The sequence below is a fragment of the Lampetra fluviatilis genome, chromosome 31 (genome assembly GCF_964198595.1).
Source record: "Lampetra fluviatilis chromosome 31, kcLamFluv1.1, whole genome shotgun sequence".
NCBI lineage: Eukaryota > Metazoa > Chordata > Hyperoartia > Petromyzontiformes > Petromyzontidae > Lampetra > Lampetra fluviatilis.
In genome coordinates, this window is record NC_136305.1 from 8,051,692 (window position 1) to 8,073,204 (window position 21,513).

The 21,513-nt window shown below is 49.9% G+C and overlaps 1 protein-coding gene across 1 annotated transcript in view; it reads left to right on the forward strand.

Moving 5' to 3' along the window:
* Positions 1-11,059, forward strand: part of LOC144943501 (inactive dipeptidyl peptidase 10-like) — a 518,643-nt gene extending 507,584 nt beyond the window's left edge. The window contains exons 20-26 of the mRNA XM_078871017.1: positions 561-758; positions 2,255-2,309; positions 3,895-3,994; positions 4,418-4,476; positions 5,052-5,124; positions 6,294-6,367; positions 7,323-11,059. Of these exons, the coding sequence (XP_078727143.1) occupies positions 561-758; positions 2,255-2,309; positions 3,895-3,994; positions 4,418-4,476; positions 5,052-5,124; positions 6,294-6,367; positions 7,323-7,475 (712 nt within the window). The 3' untranslated portion in view covers positions 7,476-11,059. The remainder of the gene's footprint in view (positions 1-560; positions 759-2,254; positions 2,310-3,894; positions 3,995-4,417; positions 4,477-5,051; positions 5,125-6,293; positions 6,368-7,322) is intronic.
* The last annotated feature ends 10,454 nt before the right edge of the window (positions 11,060-21,513 follow it).

Here is a 21,513-nt window from a genome sequence, read left to right on the forward strand (position 1 = left end):
GTGTGTGTGCGCGTGTATGTGTGTGTGTGCGTGTGCGCGTGTATGTGTGTGCGCGTGCGTGTGTGTGCGCGTGTATGTGTGTGTGTGCGCGTGTGTGTGCGCGCGTGTGTGTGCGTGTGTGCGCGTGTGTGTGTGCGCGTGTGTGTGTGTGTGCGTGCGTGTGTGTGTGTGCGTGTGTGTGTGCGCGTGCGCGTGTGCGCGTGTATGTGTGTGTGCGCGCGTGCGTGTGTGTGCGCGCGTGTGTGTGCGTGTGTGTGTGCGCGTGTGTGTGCGCGTGTGTGTGCACGTGTGTACGTGTGTGTATGCGCGTGTGTGCGCGTGTATGTGTGTGTGCGTGCGTGCGTGCGTGTGCGCGTGTATGTGTGTGCGCGTGCGCGTGTATGTGTGTGTGTGCGCGTGTGTATGCGCGCGTGTGTGTGCGCGCGTGTGTGTGCGCGTGTGTGTGTGCGCGTGTGTGTGCGCGTGTGTGTGTGCACGTGTGCGCGTGTGCGCGTGTATGTGTGTGTGCGCGCGTGCGTGCGTGTGCGCGCGTGTGTGCGTGTGCGCGTCGCGCGGTGCAGGGAGGGCGCCCCCGGCGAGCAGGCGGTGAGCGAGCGCGCCGCGTCGCGCTGGGACTGGGCGCTGCACATGGGCGAGCACCCGCCCGTGCTGGCGCGGTGCGACGTGCGTGGCAGCGGCGGGCGCGGCAGCGAGTTCCTGCACGCGGCATACCGCCGGCTGGGCAGCGTGTCGCTGCGAGACCACCTCTCCGTGATCCGGTACGCGGTGAAAGCGGCGTGACGCTCGCGGCGCCACGTGATGCGGCACGGGGCAGTGCGTCACAACGCGATGCGCTTGGGGCACGGCGTGGTGGTGGTGTGACGTAGCGATGTCGCAACGTGACGGTGATGGGACGCTGCGTGACGCGGTACGTCCCGACGCGCAGTGACAGAAATGCAACATGACACACGCGATGTGACACGAGGCGGTATGCCGCGACACAAGTGATGTGCGCCTTGCCAGCTCGTGAGAAGGATGAAAATCCATGGGCCCGTCAGATTTCGTTAAATAAAATGGATTTAGCACGATGGGAATGGGTTCTGAGTCGCGATGTGAACTGGACAAAAAAATGTCGGCAAAATCACGGCAGCGCACTTTCCTCTGTGGCGCTGCGGTGACAAGGAGATGCTATCTCCCTCGCCTGGTACGCAGGAGTGCGTGGGTTCGATCCCGGACCCTGATGATGCCGGTATATGTGGAGTTATTGTGTTCTCTCTCTCTCTCTCCCTCCCTCCGTGGTGGTCACGTTGACTTTTCTCCCTGGTCCTCCAGTTTTTCCCTCCACATTTAGAAACGCGCGTCCAGATTATTTGGCTGCAACTATAAATGCCCACGTATTATATAAACCACTTCGATGAGCGATCACGCGTGGCCTTTTCGCCTCTGAATAATAACAAAGCTAATAGTGTATTGGGCTTTACCTGGTAAATAGAGTGAAATAATTCAGTTTAATGTACTCCGTTCGTGACCATTATCGAGAAGCAAATTTGTTTTTGGAAAAACGCTGAAGCTGCTCCACTTATTCGAATGAACACATAGGACACTCTTGGATATTTTTGAAAGATGAGTTGTATCTCCTTATTCTCAAGTTAGTCCATGAGCCCGGGAACCAGATGCCCTCTCTTGTCGGTTCTGTCAGAGATGACATCAATCTAGCGGTTCCCGTTGTTTTTGTGTGGCCAGTAACGGTGAATTGTGTGACGCCGATTTGAGATGTGTGGGGTTTTCGTGAAATCCACTCTCATTGGTCGTATAAATCACATGAGTACCACTACAGATGTGCATGCCACCTTAGGTGGTGCCAATTTCTACTGTGGCCCATGGGAAACATGTAAACCCAGTAAATAGTTGTAATTTATTTCAGTGCCGGATTATCCCAGTAGCAAAAGTAGCTACATATGCTACGGGCCCCACACTTTCAAGGGCCCCACGCTAAATGGTTTCAAGCTATCAATTCCTGTTCAGTGATTCTGCACTTGCTCTATTACTGTAGTACTATGCTGCCTTCAACTTTTATGAACGACTGGGTGTTTAAGGTTAACGATTTGTCGTATTATCTGGATGTATAGCAAAAGAAAATTACCTTACTATGCAAGTTAAAAATGTGTGTTTTTATATTTATGTTTTTTTTTATTTAGGGCCCCTTTATAACATATGCTACAGGCCCCGCACTAGCTTAATCCGGCACTGATGTATTTTGTCTATTTGTGTCCAGGTTCCTTTCCACCTTACCCTACATAGATTCAAGCCGCGTAGGTGTGTATGGAAAGGTAAGCATTGCTTCACACGATGCTGGAGGCCTGATTAACTGTGATGGCAAGGATGTCGTTCACTTGGTAGAGAGCTTCATCATAATCATTATATTATTCATGTATCATCATCATCATTACGGCCATCATCATAACGGTAAGATGACCACTACCTGGGGAGACTGCACGACACTTTCCATTTCACCAGCCTCAATTTATACACAACCATGGCCAATCAGAAAGGGATTTGGTCAGCAGCAAGTGGGCAGATGCAACACCAGGAAATTGCATCATCGGATACACTGAGTCTTTATTCAAAATGTGTTTGGGAGGGGAGGTGGGGGCATTTGGACTCATATAAAGAATGCAAACATACAAGGCATTTTTATAGAATAATTACGTCAATAAATAACACTCACAGAGATACGTTGAGCTGAATCCAGACGGTCTTAATTTCGTTTTGGCTGGCGATGTGCCTTCTGGTCCCTCCCGGGGAGTCACCCCCTGAAAGTGATTCAACTGGCGTCGGGGCCGTCACTTCTGTCTAATTCTCAAGACTTATCTCTTTAATTCATTCCCCCGCGCCTCTCAACACCCTCAAGTGTACTTCCTAATTAAGCACGTGACTTAACGCGTATCGTCAAAGGTAATCGCACTCGGGATGGTAAAAAAAAACATCCTAACAACCATAGCTGTCAACCCATACGGTTTACCGCCCTATTCTTGTACAGGGAAATTGAGTTTTCGGGTCCATACGGCGTACAGCCGTTTCAATACGGGCTAAATAAATTGTCTGTTTGTGTTTCTCCCTTGTGATGGGACTTTGTAGGATGAACGTTGAGATTTAAAGGGCACGGGGTGACCAATAAGCTCTGAATTGGTCTGTAATAAGAAAGGAACTGATAAGCGGTTGAAAATACTTCTATCCAGCGGCACGCCTTGGCTCCAGCCATGCTGTCCAGGACAGCAGAACAGACGTAGCTCAGCCCCTTTTAAACATCACCACGTTTGTCAATGTTATACAATCCTTTCAAGTTCAATCTGTGCGCAACATACATTTAAATCATGCGTGAGTGAACGCCGCGTGCGTGCGAGTGATCGTCCACTGGGGCCAGCGTGTGAGCGAGTGAGCACCGCGTGCTTTCTAGATTTGAAGCTTTCGTGACTGCAAGGATTCATACTCGTAGTTTTTTCGGTAAAGTCACGTAGGTAAAAAAAATGAAATTAAAATTAATAAAATCATAAAAATCACGTTTCGGAGGCAACACAAGTCTCCGTCATCAGGTGGGACCGTCACAGCCAGATTTGCTGTATCACTTGATTTGCTGTATCACTTGATTTGCTGTATCACTTGATACAACAAATCTGGCTGTGACGGTCCCACCTAATGACGGAGACTTGTGTTGCCTCCGAAACGTTGTGATTTTTATTATTTTATTTTTATTAATTTTAATTTTTTATCACTTGATACAGCAAATCTGGCTGTGACGGTCCCACCTGATGACGGAGACTTGTGTTGCCTCCGAAACGTCGTGATTTTTATTATTTTATTATTATTAATTTTAACTTCATTTTTTTACCACCGCGTGCTTGATTGTCCGCGCAGGGCTTCGGGGGCTACATGAGCGCGATGCTGTTGAGCGCTGGCGAAGGCCTCGCCCGATGTGGAGTCGTGGTGGCGCCGATCACCGACTTCTCCCTCTACGGTGAGGCACACGATCTCTCTCACTCTCTCTCTCCCCGCGCGCCACTCGCCGTTGGGTTTTTCTGCTGCAGGATTCATGACGTGGGCTTGGTCGGGTTGCGTGGCCCCCACGGCTAAACGAAGGGGGGGGGGGCGGGGGGGGGAAACATCCCCCCGAATTTCAAGAGCTGGAGCAGAAAGGCGCGACGGGCAACAGCTGATCGTGCATCGTCTGCTCGTTCCGTCGAGCGTTTAACATTTGTTGAAACTGTGTGCGTGACGCTGACTGTGTCGTGCACCACCCTCTCCCTGACAAGGTCAGGCTATGGGAGGTGGGGGACTGCCTCAGCATTGGAATAATTGCGGTCGTGTGTCTTGTGGGTGGTGTGTTTTGTGTGTTCCCTGTGCCGCCTTCTCCCTCCGTGCGCCCTCGTTCTGTCCTCAGCCTCCGCCTTTTCCGAGCGATACCTGGGGATCCCCTCGCGCGACGGCAAGGCCTACAAGGTGGGAGTCCGTCACCGCCCGCCACACGACTGAAGCCACGCAACTGATGAACAAACAGTCGCCCTAATTAGTGAACACGTTATCGCCCTAATCCGGGAACAAATCACTCGACGATGCTGCTCCTGCATTGGCGGTAGTGCACAATGAACAACAACAACAATGTGCAATGGAGAAGGGCCATTTCCCAAAACGTCGACTACTTTGTTATTTTCTGTTCAGGCCGCAGTGTTTTTGATGGAGGTGTTTTTCTTGATTTTGTATTAACTCTTATAAGTGAGTATCTATGATCAGGTGGTTTCCACTTGTTGGCACGGATAAGAGCTTGGATGAGTAACCAATATGCAAGGCACGTTGTTAAAGGGCTTGCGGGCCTAGGTTTATTTTTGGCAGCCGTGTTTAGGTAATGTGCCGCGGAAATGTGTCGTTGTACTGCACCCTCTATGCCGCCGTATATACCGCCTGCCTCCACGAGCGACTCGCATGGTGCTCATCCAGCAGTGGAATTGACGAAAATTGGCCGTGTGTGTGTTTGCTGACCCCTTGACCTCTGACCTCCCCCCCCCCCGCTTTCCCAGGACGCCAATCTCCTGCCCCACGTGGCCCGCATGGTGGACGGGCGCCTCCTGCTGGTGCACGGCACGGCCGACGGTACTCGCTGCTTCATGCACTCTAGTCAGTCGGGGTCGTATTATCCTTTAGGCAGACCCTAAACGATGTGCCTAGGGCATAGGGGCCGTCCATAAATGACGTCACGCACCTGGGGGGGGGGTCAGACATTTGTGACGATGTGTGACGAGGAGGAGGGGGGGGGTTGAGAAATGTGACGTCACGTGAATATGCGCAACCTTAATACATATAGACAACACGTTCTACTTAATTAAATCGACTTTTTGATAAATGTTTTCTCCTACAACATCAGAGTGCAGCGCCACATTAAATACTACAATGACAATAGTTTAAAGCGTTTTGAAGCATGTTTTATTTTGGGGAGGGGGGTGGGCAGAGCTTTGTGACGTCATATTTGAGGGGGGGTCTGACTTTTTGTGACGCCGTGTGACGAGGGGGGGGGGGTCAAAAATCGTCCAAAATCGCGTGACGTCATTTATGGACGATCCCATACTCACTCCAATACCAATACCCGCCATTTGCCACTTAGTGACGGTGACGTACCCACGGCGCCTGTGCCAGGCCAGGTGCACTTTAAGGCCACGTGAAGTGTCGAAGGCTCGCTGACAGGAGGTCTCGGGACAGACCCAGTAGGTGCCATGGGTTAGCTGACTGAGCTGAGTTGGCTGACTGACTGGCTGACTACTCACTCACCCACTCACTCACCCACCTACCAGGGCCGTATTATCCAATAGGCACTGTGCCTAGGGCCTAAGCAAACTAAAAGGGCCTACTATAACAATATGACCATGTTTTTCTTAGTTTGTATGATTTAACAAAAAATGACCAAAATATCTTCTGTAAAAATACATACCTGTCAACCCCTTATCAGTGCCTGTCTTATTACAGACCAATTCATAGTTCACCCCGTGCCCTTACAAATCTCAAAGTTCATTCGCCCCTATGTCGACTCAGCCTCAAATGAGTACTCGAGGGGGTGGTGGTGGCCACACCACCCCCTCGTGTGCCGTGCCAGCCTTCGTAGGTGCTACTCGCTAACAGCACTTGCCCCAGCAGCGTGTCAAGGCTACACAGGGGATCTTTGTCTCGTGTGTATTTTTACACGTGTGTATATGTGTTTGTTTGTGTGTCTGTGTGTTGTTTGTGTGTGCCGTGTGTGTGTGCTGTCTCTGTGTGTGCTGTCTGTGTAGACAAGGTGCATTTTCAGCACACGGCGGAGCTCATTACTCACCTCATCAACGCTGGGGCCAACTACACACTCCAGGTACATCCCTCTAACATCATCGTCGTCAGCGTCATCATCGTCATCACCGTCGGTGCTTCGCTTGCTACATTTGCCGTCATGAAAAACTCAACACACTCATCAACAACCGCTGCCCTTGTAGAGCAAAGGCCCTCCCTTGTGTGCTGTGAAAGAAGGGCTGTTGCCTGAAACGTCACCGGTTTTTACTTTATTTTAAGGCCGCGGTGTTATCGCCGGGTGTGTCCATTGTTGTTGTCGAGGGTGCCTGTGCACCACTGTCAAACTCTGCTTACTGTCATTGCCTTTGGCATCATCATCATCATCTTCATCATCAGCTATTCCACCTTCAGCATCACCTGCAGTACCAACCGTCTATGGCTGCCTTGTCGTTAAATGAATATGCGCAACACTTCTTGTTGCTCTGCCCAGCGTCCTGACGTGCGGTCACGTTAAGTCACTGTGCCCGACCCGAATTGTGTCGTACGGTCGTATCGAATTGCGCGTGCCGCAACGTCGCATTCGTTGTGCGCACACACACGGGTGGCTGATGTCGTTTGGAACCGCCTCTTGTGTTCAGTTTGACGTCCTTCCCCCGCACCTCCGATTAGCACGGTTGGCTACGTACAGCGCGAAAGGAGTTCAACGTACAAACATGTTGAACCCCAATGTGGCCCAGCAAGAGAGCGAGCGAGAGGCTCGCAGTCAGATGGTTGAGAGTTCAAATCCTGGTTGGGTGGTTGACTCCGCCCATCATTCCTACGCGGACGATAAAATAGTACCACCTTGTGGGGAAGTCCACGTGAGCATGTTGAACTTCTTTCGCACCGCACCGTGCAAATCGGAGGTGCGGCACCGGTTTGTCCTATGGATAGACTCAACCCCCATCATAGGAATGTGGAGTCTCCACCACGTCACCAGCTCGCTCCTCCGTCACGTGTGACAACTCGGCTTGGTTCGCTTGGCACGCGCTCCCCAGATCTTCCCGGACGAGGGCCACACGCTGCTGGACAATCACTCGCGCCGCCACTTCTACCGCAGCCTGCTCAAGTTCCTGGACGACTGCTTTGAGCCGGCCGTCGTGCTCATCACCTACCACGACAAGGGCGACGATGACGAGGAGGAGGAGTAACGGGGAGGACGAGGAGAAGGAAGCTGAGGAAGGGGAGGAAGTGACACAGAGAGCCGATGGCGGGAGGCGAGGGGGGAGGGGGCGGCGAGGAAGTGGGGCATTAGGATGAGTGATGGCGATGGAGACAAACAAGTGATGACTGGACGGTTGTGATGAGGGAGAGGAGGGATCTGGTTGTGGAGAAGTGGTGGTGTCGAGTGGCACGGAGGAATGACGAAGAGTGATGGGCTAAGGTGTGACGGGGTGAGTCGTGATGGGGTGAGTCGTGATGGGGTGAGGTGTGATGGGGTAGTGTGTGTAGTTATGAAGAGGACGCATGGAATGTAGAATCACAGTTTGCAGTCGTGGATAGGGGACTGACTTTTGGAGCGACTAAGAGCACTCACGAGTGTTGACGGGGAGTGTCGCGGAGAGGCTGGGAGCGTTGGCGAGTGTCCATGTGGAGCGGCACGGAGTCATCATCCACTGATGCGTTCCTGTGATTGCCTCAATTGCACCCTTCTCCAAATTTCAACCCCGAGCCCCTGTCCCTTGATCCTTATCCACGTGCAGAGAGTCCCACGTGGGGTGGAGTGGAGTGGAGCGGCTGCTGCTGCTGCTGCTGGTGTTGCTTTGTCAGTGGGCGGTAGAGTGTTCCGAATGACTCATTGTCTCTCTTTACATTTATTTCCGAACTACATCCCGGGATCTTGAACACCCACTGTTAATCAGACGGCGACGTATCATCACGGTTAGTGCACACCGCAGCAATAACCAGGGCGGCCGCTGGATTCTAACCGCGAGCCTCTGCAATAAAGCGTCGAATGCGCTACCGCAAGGGCCGCCTCGCCAGAGTCAGCGATGAGTGATGTCAGAACCAGTCCTGGGCTCCAACCCCTCACCCCCTCATTTCACCGATCCGCACTCAACCAACGCGTTGAAGTGCGCTCGCTTTAAAAAAAAAAACACCCGTGACCATCAGGCTTTAGAGATGCCTCTGTCCGTCAGTAGATCGTCAAAGACTGAAAATGACTATATAATCTTAACCCCCCCCCACACACACACTTCGTCACGTGTCATTTTACCGGTTTCCCTTTTCTGACCCGCCACCCTTACGGCCGCAGGGGTAGAAGGGGAGAGAGAAGGTTGTGGGAGGGACAGAGTGAGAGTGGCAGAGTCCCCAGAGCCTCGCGGGCACACCAGACGGGGGGGGAGGGGGGGGCAGAGCACAGACGGCTCGGGCTGGACAACCACAGACCGAGAGGCAGAGGGCTGTTGGCCAAGTGTCACGGCATCGTCACTCACACGCGCCGTTACGATGCCACGGCATAGGGTATAACTGTTCACACGCGCCACCTACGTATTCTCTATGTATATATATTTACACACATGCGCGGGCGTGGCTGTTCGTGGTTTCGAGGGGGCGTTTTGTAGCACTACTCGATTGATCTTTTGGACAGGCGCGACGGTCGTCGATGCGGAGCCGAGTAAGACATGCCCACGGGCAACGGGCATGCCTCAGGGTTGCCACCTTGTCCTCTGGAGAGAAGAAAACCCGGACATATTTCACAGTCGGCACTGGGTCAATGATCCGATCTGTGCCGCAGTTTCCTGTAATAAATTAATTCATTCCTGCTCCGAGGAGTGGTACCAAAACGTGGCAGTTTACCGTAAATAAAGTTCAAGACAATGGCAGTAGCAGATCCTCGGTACAAATAAATCCCTGCCGCCACCAAATGGCAGCTGTCAATTCCTGGACTGTCGGGGTCAAACCCAGGTCAGAGCCAGCCATGCGGCGACCCAAGCGTGTCCGCTGCGTCTCGACACGAACGGCGGCGTTCGACGTTCGCGGCTCGCAAGCCCTCCCCGTGCTGGTCGTCGTTCTGCACAAACGAGAAGAGGCTTTCGGCGCTTGGGTCGCGCAAATATTTTTTTTTTTTGCCGACGGTTATCAGTCCATGCCTGGTGGATTTTTATTCGGCTCTGCGTCTTTTGTCAAACGACGACGACGACGATGATGATGATGATGTTGTTGACTGAAATAATGTTGATCAACATTCATGGCAAACTGACGGTAATCGTTCTCACGCGGGCGCAATGATCGTCGGTGATGATGATGGCGGTGTTGGTGTATGACAAGTGAAAGTAATGAGTTCAGTAATTAAAGATCTCCAACCGACGGTGTATATTTCAATTTAAAACACCCAATTAGGGTGACAGCAAATACATAAGTTAATAAAATCAGCCTTTGGAAGCGTTAAACATCAACTCTAATTCACAACGTGAATCGCGTATGACGATGGGCGACCCAACGCAACGTGGCAATGCCAATCAATTTGAGCTTAGAAGGGGGGTCCTCTTACCGTATTCTTCAGATTATTAGATCCAATTTATTGCCCTTGTATTGTAAAGCAAACGTTCGCGATGCGTCCTCATAATCTCGCTTTTCAGTCACCATCCCGAATTCAGTTCTCCGTAGCAATACAGCGACCCCCAAGAGGACAAGCAGACGACACCACGAGCTGCTTGGACTCATCTTCCCGACCTCCCCATTATAAAGCAGTGCGTTCATAATCATTCATTTGTCCATGCTCTGCGGCTCATTCATGTGCTCCAAGCTGCATGGCTCATTCGTATATTCCACGCTTCGTGGCTCATTCATATACTGACCCCCAAAACAAGTCGTGGGTTGCATCTTGCTAATGCGGAGAATTCCCGGAAATTCGCCGCTTTGATCTTCGTGGGGTTTATTAAATTGGCGAATCGACGCTTCCGTTGGAGGCCTTTTCATTACTCACTTTCTCGTTGCCTGCGCGTCTCTCTCTCTCTCGTGGCCGTGTGTGTAATGTAAGCAATAGGCTCCAGCTACTTGCCAGCAGGGGAAGGGAGGGGGGGGGTCGTGGGGGGTGTGTGTTCAACAAGCGGGCGTCAACTTCGCGTTGTGAACTTTCGCAGAGTGCACCCAAACACGCGGCCACGGCTCCTCTTGCACCTGATTGGCCGAAGGCTCTCTGGAGGTTTGCGATCACGTTGGAACCTACCCAGAACCACTCCTGGGTTCGCTAACCCTTGCATTGATGGGGGGGGATGAGCGGGTGGAGGGTAACGCCAGGTATTAACCAATAACTTTCTCGTGACAAATGAGCGTACCTTGGCAATGGGAGGCTGTAGCCAAGGGAGTAGGAGACCAAGCATCCTCGCGTCCAAGGGAACGGGTTTTATTGCCTAGCACATGTGATGAGTATAATACTGTTTTTTAGTCCAACTTTTAATTTGTGGCATACATATTCATTATGAGGTTGCAGTGGTGCAGGAATCACAGCACTGCTATGAACCCTGGTGACCTGAATTGGATTGGTGACTGCGACTAAAATGAGTGGCGAGTGATATTTGAACCATTCCTGACCATCGCTTGTCCATGACCAATCCACACAGAGCCACCGTGGTGAAAAAAAGTCCATTACCGACACAATACAATTTGGACATTATATAGTTTCTAATTGCAACCAAATCTCGATATGCTGTTACGCGACAATTGTACATGAGAATCATATGGAAAGGAGTAACATTGATTTCATGAATAAAGAAGCAGACTCTTGATTTTATACTGGAAGAATCTGATTAGCTTTGGAGTTCTTTTTCCACAGATGTTCAGCAGAGAGATTATCAGAGGAAGGGAGGAAGGTTTTGATCCTGGATCTTGAACAGTGGCAAGGAGGGGACAGCACAGGTGGCTGGGGGAAGGAAGTTTCATAGTTTGAGGGCAACACAGGCAAAGTAGCGACCTCGCACCGAGCGAATGTCGATTTGAGGCTTCAGCAGAAAGCAATTGGTTGCAGGAGCGGAGTGTGCACGGATGAGAGGAGAGTGGGATGAGAGGGAAGGTGGGCCGGGAAGGGGGTACCTTGAGAGAAGAATACCTTGAAGATGGTCAATGTGATGATCTCGTTGATGTGCGATTGTCGTGTGAGCCCAGTCGGAGGATCGTGGTGATGTCGTCACGTGATTTGGTGCGAGTGAGAATTCTGGCAAGCGTCATGTTGGGTCGTCTGGAATGTTTTGCGGTGAGGGGGATCGTGGGGGACGAAGGTAGAAAGAGTAAGGCATGGACAATGGTCTCGGCAGCTGACCAATAGGAGAGGGAGGAGGGGCTTTGACTGGCCATGATATATAACGGAGAGTTCAAGGTTGAAGATGTGTGGAGGGAGAAAGGAGAGAGATGCCCAATGGAATGGGTTCACAAGGGGGGGAGGTACATGTTGTATTTGGTTAATTTTGTATTATTTAATTCACGTTAGATGAGTAATTATCACAAAATAAAGTTGTCTTTAACTTTCAAATCAACCTCTAAATTGTTAACATCGAATATTAAGGGAAGGGTCCTCTTCTGTCTCATCCCCTCGGCTGCAGCGTCTCTCCACGACAATTGAATCATCATTGATTGGTTTTCGACAGGAACATTTACTCGTGATTCATATATTTTACTGTTGACTTGAAATCAGCTCATTCCTTAATGTATCTAGTATCTCCTGCGTCGGCCACGGGCATTTAATAGTTGGTGGCTCTGAAGTAATTTGCTTTGTTTATTTTGTTGAGTCACTGAGAACACGAAGGGCAGCACTGCTTGGTCTGCCAGGTGAGAGGTCTCTTTTGTGCTGCTGTTGCTATTATTATTAGACCCTGAATAAATTCAAACCTTAATTTTCGTTGGTCTGAAAAGCAACTTCGCCAACTCGCATGCGATTGGCCGTCAAGCAGAGCTGCTACTTCTCGCGTGATTGGTCGGCGGGTGCCGGATAGCCACACCCCCAACGTACGTGTGATTGGCCGGCAGTCCGCTCAACAGCTCCCAGCCAATCGTAAGTGAGTGGGCACAATGACCCCGCCAGCCAATCGCACGTTAATTGGATGTCATCGCGATTTGTTTTGCAGAGTGCGTTTTGTACACGTGCATGAGGGGAGGGATGGGGGAGGGTGTTCTCTATGGGGGGGCTGCCTCGTTTTTGGGTGCACTTTGTAAATGTACAGACTCATGGGGGTGTTGGGCAAGACCAGTTCCGAAGGCCGTTATGTAGAATACGCTGCGGTGGAAATGTATGGGAATCTGGTCCACACTTTGCGATTGTTCGGGTGACAAAAGAGCAACTGGCACCAAGATCGTCGCTGTATCGGTGCTCTCACCACATCTCGTGAAACAGCACGAGATGATGTGGGTGTGACGATCATCACACACACACGTGGTTCCATGCTTCCATGCCGGTGCCCAAGTGCTAGCTACAATTTAATCGCGCAAGTAATTGCATCACGCATTGTTCACTGATGATTTTTTTGTTGGGTCAAGGCACCCTCTGCGACCCGCCATAGCCAAACGGGTGAAATTGTCACGTGGCGTACGAGCGTTTAAGAACGTGTTGAGGATTTTTTATTCTTGTTTCAGCTCACCCACCGGCAAAGTTGAAGGACAATACTCACTCCCGAATTGGGCAATTGGAGAATTGCGCTTCATCGAAACCGGTGGGGTGGGCGAGCTGAACAAATTATAATTGGCCCGTCGTTAAACGCTTATATGCCAACCTTGATTTGTATCCCGCGTGACAATTTCATTCGTTTGGCTGTGTCGGGTGGCGGAGGGTCTCGCGATAGATATATGGGCAGATGATGACTGCGTGACCGAACCCAAAAGCGAATCACCACTCCCGAATATTTGGCTGCGAAAAACCCCACGCGTAAAGTCACGCCAAGCGTGCTATCGATCCCACGTGTGCTTCCGCAGGCTGGCAAAGCCTCTCCGGAGCCCTCTCGAGCGAGAGTTGTCGTTTCGAAGGGGCAACAGGCGAAAGGGCATCAGCAGAGAGGGACAACATCCAAGGATGGGCATCGCGTTGTGGTCGCGCCGCGTTGCGCTATCAGTCACGCTGTGTGGACCGGCTTCATCGAAGGAACGAAGCCTGCTATAAAATATTTATAGGTTTTTCGGTAAAGTCACGTAGGTGAAAAATTAAAATTATTTTATTTTTATTTTACTTTTATTAATTTAAAATTTTCACCTAAATAAAATATTTTTATTTTACTTTTATTAATTTACATTTTTCACCTACGTGACTTTACCGAAAAAAGCTAAGAATATGAATCCTTGCAGTCACGAAAGCTTCAAATCTAGAACTGATATAAAATGACACACGCCACGCACGTTACTTTACACATTGTGAATAGACGGCCCACGGATATCACACAAGGTGCACCGTCGCGATGGTTTTCCAGTCCATTTGTATTAAAGGAAGATACAACCCAGACCAGAAATGGGTCCTACTTTATTCCGTATACGAAATCGATGACGGTCCGCGAACAATCCGTTCGTTTCGACGGTGCCCCTGGAGTGCTGCGTTTCCACGGCAGTGAGGACCCAAGGCTATGCCAGGACCGTTTCGAGAACTGCCCGGTACGAATCGTGTAATTGTGCCAGTTCCACCCAGCCGAAACGATCACCCGGCGTATACGTACTCTGCTGCTTTTGATTCTAAATTATTATATTTTTTTGTGTTCAGATCGTGAAAGGAAAATATGTGTCGTACACCGTCATCCACCTGACACGGCCAACAGAATATGTATTTATAGTGGAGGAATCCGATGAGCTATGAAGCTCTGTTTCACAGATGTCCAGCAGTTGGCACGTGAACCAAGGTGCCAGTATATTCCTGGTTCAGCAGCACCACAGATGTGCTGGAGAGCGATCCACATCACACGTGCACTGCTGCATAGCATCGGCATTAACATCTCCGATTTTATACTTTTTTAAGGCCACATCGTGTTGAGTTGCTTATTGTTGGCGGTGCTTGTGCACCGCTGCCAACGCAGTAGCAGCAGCAGCAGCCGTGTTTCCAGTAGCAGTGCGGTAATCACCGTGCCACCCCCCCCCCCCCGCGTGCTCGCGCGTATACCCATGTCAACACTCCCCCCGTATCCAATTAGAATGAGGAGTACTACGATGTCATTTCACTGAGACAACTTTAATAGATTTCTCTAAAAATAATCACAGTCAATTTGTCATTTTTTAAAGCGTATATTGGACAACCTTTCAAAACTGCTTTGCAGAATTGGTAATATTTGGCCAATGAATATATCAGTATTTTGTGCATGGGAGAAAACCTGAGAACCAGGAGAAAGAAACAAAACCCAGATGTGTAAGGTGTTAACACAAACTAATTGTCTCTACAAAACAAATTAAGGTTTTGAAAAATGAAATATTTCACAGCTCCCTTTGCCAATCCACTGCTGAATGAAGGCCCTCTCCCCCGCGTCGTGATGGGACGGCTCTCATCGGGTGGCCGCCGAGGCTAAGACAAAGCTGCACCCCTTTGAGACGGACATCCGGTAGATCGGTGGCGCAGCATGACCATTGCGTTGTTGCTGCTGGTGGGGGCGTTGCTTAACCATACTTCACCACGCTGGTCAGTGCCCATTAGGTTTGGGAAAGATGTTCTAGCCGTGGCCACGAACGATGAAAGAAGTCAAGCAGGTGCCGCGGTTCACGGAGCACGTGTGAGGTTTGAGCGCACGCGACGAGATCGGCACGCGGGGCCCCACCGCGTGCGTGCGACGACGTGGTGCGAGCACCGTCCCGTGAGGGTGGTGACGATGCAACTCCACGGCGACGCAGCGGTCGAGCGACAGTCGCTGGTGACCTGCGGACGTTTCGCCCCGGCGCACGCAGCGGCAGCAGCCGGGAGACTTCTCTGCTCTGACGAACGCTGTTAGTTACACACCCCGCCTCCCACTGCGCACGTCCCGTTGTGCGTGAACGTGTCCCTTGCGCGCTTTTGTAAATCTTATTTATGTAGCTGTTATATGACGATGTTTATATCGAGGTGGGCTAGGGGATGGGTTTGGGGCGCGTTCGTCGGCTGACAATATCAATAAGGGTCCGTTTACACAGACATCGGTTTTCATATTTCGTATCGATTTGTGTCTGTGTCGCTGGGCAGAGGCGGGCGCAACAAATATTTACGGGAGGTTTTTTTTGTGTGTTGTGACATTGTCGTATTCTTGGATTCCGGCAAGCTTCCCTGGATGTGGTCTCTATCCATGCCCCTTGAGCTTGGTCACAAAAGCCACCTTGTGGCACGGAGACCGGAGGTCAGGAGTAGGGAGACACGTGACTCTCATTAGAATTAAAAACGAACGCTTGTCTCGCACGATAGCGGAGCAGCTTTTGGGTGATGCATATTACATTTTAATAGATTATTTTCCCTTTCATATATTCGCAAAGAAAATATATTGAAGTCTACTGGTCCCTCCAGTGAAGCTCCCTAGAGCTCTCTGAAGTGGCGGCCCCTGTGCCAGCAGTGACATGAGCAAGACATTGCAGGGCTGCACGTCTACCTATCGGCCTATTGCGCTTGCTTCAACAGATGCTGCTGGTTACATTAAATTACGGAGGGGGCAATAGGCAAATTAGCTCAAACATATTTTATTTTTCTTCATGTGGGAATATGGAATGGAAACTGCTTAATTTATTTGTGACAGCTTATGCAGCACTGGTTTGAGATTAAGGTTATGATTATTGTCTCATGCATTCAACCATAATACCACAACCCTCATGTTTTAAAACTGAAATTGCGCATTGAAGGGTCCTGTTTCGGGTATTTGACCAGTTGTTCTTAGGGTATTTTATTTGTAGCAGGAACTATGTGTTAACAGAAAACAGCACACACACACAAATACCATTGCACTCATGTCCGATTATACACGGCCTACTTTGTGTACTGCTTTCTTAGGCATTGCCTCACTGGCCTGCAGATGCGTGCCTCACACGTGTGATTGCTCCATCTTTGTGCTATACACCAACCCTACGTCCAGGTCTCTTCATTTACAGGCATGGCACATAATGGCTGCAACACAGGACATGATCTCATGTGGGGATGAATTCCAAAATGTTTGAAACATGTTTAAAATGCCCTTTCCAAGTTCCCTTTCTGATCGATAGAATTCTACCCTTCATCAGCTGTCCCTGTAAATAGCATTGTTAAAATAAAAACAAGTCTATTCAAACCCTCGAGTTTCCCTTGTTTGCATTTTTGAGATGCGATCTATGAAATAAATACAAAATGTTTCCCAATAATTCGCATCTCATCACAATTAGACCATGGCCCATGAAGTGAATATCACAGAGCCGTCTCAGAGATCCATTCAAGTGACCCTCTGGTCCACATCAGGAGAGTCCATCACTTTCCCCGTGTGCTCTGTCGCTGAGAATAATGCCTGTCGAATGACAGTTCGACCATTATTTTATTTGTGGTTTAGTCAAATTAAGTGCAGCACCAAATTTAACACAGCTCAGTCTATGGGCCTCTATGTGAGTCTGTGCGTCCCGATGTGAGACATTGGGGACTGTACAAAAGACCATCAACTTACTACCCTTCAAGAACTCGTGCCTGGATTCGAACCCAGGATCTTAGCAGCGCCAACTGAAGCGCTCTGAGCCATCCGGCCACCTCTGAGAATGCGTTCAAATTTTAATTATTTCTAAGTCACAATGCAGTTTTATTTTTTCAAAAGATTTTTGTTATCCTTAATGTGGCCTGAAATCTCGTCTCCCTGTATTTTGGAACATGGTCTCAAGCTGCCGATTTTAATACCAAATGCCCTAATAATGTTCCTACATTCTAGATTTGAAGCTTTCGTGACTGCAATGATTCATATTCTCAGGTTTTTTCGGTAAAGTCACGTAGGTAAAAACATTAAAATTAATGAAAGTAAAATAAAACAAAACAAAATAAAATTCACGACGTTTCGGAGGCAACACAAGTCTCCGTCATCAGGTGGGACCGTCACAGCCGAATTCGGCCGAATTCGGCTGTGACGGTCCCACCTGATGACGGAGACTTGTGTTGCCTCCGAAACGTCGTGAATTTTATTTTGTTTTGTTTTATTTTACTTTCATTAATTTTAATGTTTTTACCTACGTGACTTTACCGAAAAAACCTGACAAAATGTTCCTACAATTTAACACGTAGGCTTTCGCGACCAATATTATTCATAATATAGTAATTTGGGTCAGATCGCGTTATTTATAAATGTGTCGTAACCCTCCACCACCCGACACGGCCAAACAGTAAAAAATCTGTCACGTTTTTCAAAGGATAAAATAATTCACTTCTTTAGCCCACCGGTGTGTTGAAGCGAGAATCAACAGCATTTTTAAAATTTGAGTACGACGTTTCGCTGATAATTACAATCAGTTTCACCATTCTTGCCCGATGAAGCTGATTGTAATTATCAGCGAAACGTCGTACTCAAATTTTAAAAATGCTGTTGATTCTCTCTTCAGCACACCGGTGGGCTAAATAAGTGAATTATTTTGTCCTTTGAATGTTCCTACAGCTTGGGAACATCGGTTCCCCGCGTCACATTCTTGCCGAACGATGTTATGTAATTATCATTATTAGGCTCCATACACATGGCTTTTAATGCAATTGCCGATGCGACATGTGCTTGTAACACAGTTTGTTGACGCACAATTACGCTTGAATGCGCTGTGATGGCCACCGGCTTTTCGGAACAACAATAAAGATTCACTTTAAATTGATTTCGCTTCAATAATGGGAAAAAGTGACCAGAAATGTGCCAATGTGTCCACTTACCAACCACGGCTACCAAATCACAGTTATTTCGTCATCATCGACATCCACGATTAATCCACTCATGGATGAATGCCTCCACAAGCCGTCGCCATCTCCCACGAACCTTTAACGCAAACATTAATCTCGGGACTGCACGCGAGCCGATGTCATCGCTCCATCTCCGCAGGGGGCCCGATGAACGGTATTTCGTAGACGACGGTAATCTCGTGTTTGCATCGAGAAACTAGGCAAACGCGTATGGGTCATTTAGCCATTGATACACATCGTACACACATTAGCCCTATGTATCATCAGACCAGATATTTTTTGAGAAAATGTGAGTCTAAGTGGCCATGGGGGGGTGGGGCGTGGGACGGGTCTGTTAAGGCATTTTGAGAGACACAAAGTATTGGTTTCCTCTTCTTGGTTCTTTCGGTAAAGTCACGTAGAAGGGAAATAATAAAATAAAATAAATAAAACATAATTAAATTATTCTTACGACGTTTCGGCCACAACGCAAGCAGCCGTCCTCAGGTGAAGAACAGGTCTGTCGGAAAGACAGCGTCTGAATGAGTCTTTCCGACAGACCTGTTCTTCACCTGAGGACGGCTGCTTGCGTTGTGGCCGAAACGCCGAAACGTCGTGAGAATTATTTTATTATGTTTTATTTTTATTATTTCATTATTTTATTATTTCCCTTCTACGTGACTTTACCGAAAGAACCAAGAAGATGAATCCCTGCAGCCACGAAAGCTTTAAATCCAAATTTATTGGTTTCCTCTCTGTCCAAAATAATGAGGAGAGAGTCAAGTGGTCCCCACAGCGGCGGTGGCTATGTCTGTGTTGAACTTCTTTTTTTCTTGGCGCCGTACGTAGCCAACCGCGCTCATCGGAGGTGCGGCGCTGATCGGAGGGCAATGCTGCACGTGGCCTGCGATCCAGCGCTGTGGAGCAGAGGTCGCAACCGGGTACCCGATACCCGGCTACCCGTACCCGGCGACCCGTACCCGGCCGGGTACGGGTACGGGTGCCCGTTTGCGACCCTGGTGCAGCCGGGTACGGGTACGGGTAGGCCGTGAGTCACTGTTGAGTAACCGTAGGTCACTCATTTCGGGTAGGGTACGGGTAGGGAACGGGTACCCGTACCCGGCCGGGTACGGGTACGGGTACCCATTTGCGACTCTGATGCGGCCGGGTACGGGTAAGGAATCAAAACCCGTTTGCGACCTCTGCTGTGGAGGCAGCGAGGGTCGGTGGTTCGTCACACACATCTTGTGACACTTCCCTTGCCGCGGGCGTCGGAGGAAGTGTCATACAACGCTGGCTCGTCAGAAGAATTTGTGCTACAGCTACGTGTGGACTCCATATGTTCCATTTGTATGGGATCGAGTGTGTTCTCCTCGCACGTGTGGGTTTTCTCCTGGTACGCTAGTTCACTCTCACGCGTAAGCACTCATTAATCGGCCGACGACACCTTAATATATCGAGTATCGCAGAGCTTGGGGCAATTGTTGGGGCCGGATCGCCGCGTGGTCGCTTGTCCGCTGGTTCCTCCGAGGCCATCCTCTCCCTCCCTCTCTCTCTCTCGACGAGAGCGAGCGGATACCGAGCGGCGCGTTACAAGTTGAGGCTATGACTAGAGCATTACCCATAAGCCCGTCAACAATGAGCGTGCGAAGACCATCCGGCAGCCCATCTTGGCAATCCACCGCTGGGTTAGGGACCTCCCCACGTTGGTCGGACCGTTCTTGACTACTGCTGATGCTGTGCTGGTTGGTGAAGGTCGGGGGGGGTGTACGGGCAACTTGAACGTTGGCAGATCACAGCAGTGGATGTCGCCTCGCTTTGCCGTGATGCCCTCTGCAGCCCACGGCGTGGCCCGCGCAAAGTTTTTTTGTGACAAGTCAGATGCAGTTCGGCAGCGCCACCACAGGAGGACGCGCACGACTCGAATGTTCACGTCCGGTGTTCTTCACTCACTTTCACAGGGGTGGGTGCGGTGAGGTGGGCGTCTTTCGCCGATAAGACATCGTCAGTGTGAAAGCCGCAACACGTTTGAAAGCATTGGGGGTTTGACAGCACGACGACGATGATGACGACGACGACGACGACGATGATGATTGATGATGATGATTATGATGATGATGGGGTGTTTTCACATTTGGGCCGCCAGTGGGCCGCGAGCCTTGCAATGTAGATCACGTGGCTTTGTCATAAATTGCAAACAAAAAAATAAAATATACAGAGTACTTGCCAGATTGGGCATTCCAGAGTTATCGCGTTTGTACCACGAACTCCCCCTGCTGACTGCTGCTGAGGACGCCTTGGCGAGGGGACACCAGTGGCGTCGCTGCCCGGTGTGCAGGCGGTGCAACTGCACGGACACCCGTGGGCCAAAAGGCGGTGGGGAGGGGGCAGGTGTCGGCCTCCGAAGAGGGTGGAAGCGATTTGGACGGGGCGGAGCTGGAGGGCGGGGGGCTTTCTTATACATTATTATATTGTAATGCCCTCGAATTGTGTGTGTAACCTTTTTTTGTTTGTTTCATACCCGTAATTGTTTTCAAGATTCGACTCAACACAAATTTATACGCATGCAAACTACAAAGAGAAGAAGAAAGAAACGTACTCGATCTACGTGGTTAATTGTGTGGTTGCGAGTCGGTGTATTTATTTACGTCCAACGTGTGTGTGGTCCAGCGACGTGCGGTGAGGTCAATGGCTGGGGAGGCACAGGCTCGTTGTCAGAGCCAGATTCACACACTGAGGGGGGCGTGTCCTCGCGGAGGGGGCGTGACCTCACTGAGGGGGCGTGGCCTCATGGAGGGGGCGTGGCCTCACGGAGGGGCGTGTCCTCGCTGAGGGGGCGTGGCCTCACGGAGGGGACGTGGCGTCCAGGAGGGGGCGTGTCCTCACTGAGGGGGCGTGTTAGACACGTCCCCCTCAGTGAGGCAGATGTGGTGGCTGCCTCCCCTGGTGCGTTTCATTGCAGTTTCATGACGAGACCAGCGAGCCTAAATATCTTTATACACGCACGTGAAATAAGTTACCTGGAGTATGGAAGGCGAGGACATGAAATGAAGGGGTCTACAAACATTACATTGGTGACATACTGAGATAGTAACAGGCACGCGCTTATTGCCCGCGCTCCATCCAGTGTCTGAGGGGTTGCGCAATCAGAGGGGAGGCTGAGCTCGTCACTGCCTCACCTCTCGTCTCTCCCTGTATTTGCAGCGGAGATCCGCAAATTTGGCGATTTTGACTATAAAAAATGAATGGAATCGTACAGAAATTACATTTATAACACAGATCAGTGGAAAAATCTTAATCTTTATTTTATTTGATTATTATTATTTTTTACTTTTAGTAACAGCTATTTTCATTGGAGTATGGCAGGTGAGGCTCTGCCTTCGAAAGTCTCTCGAAGTTAGAGGTGGGCCAAA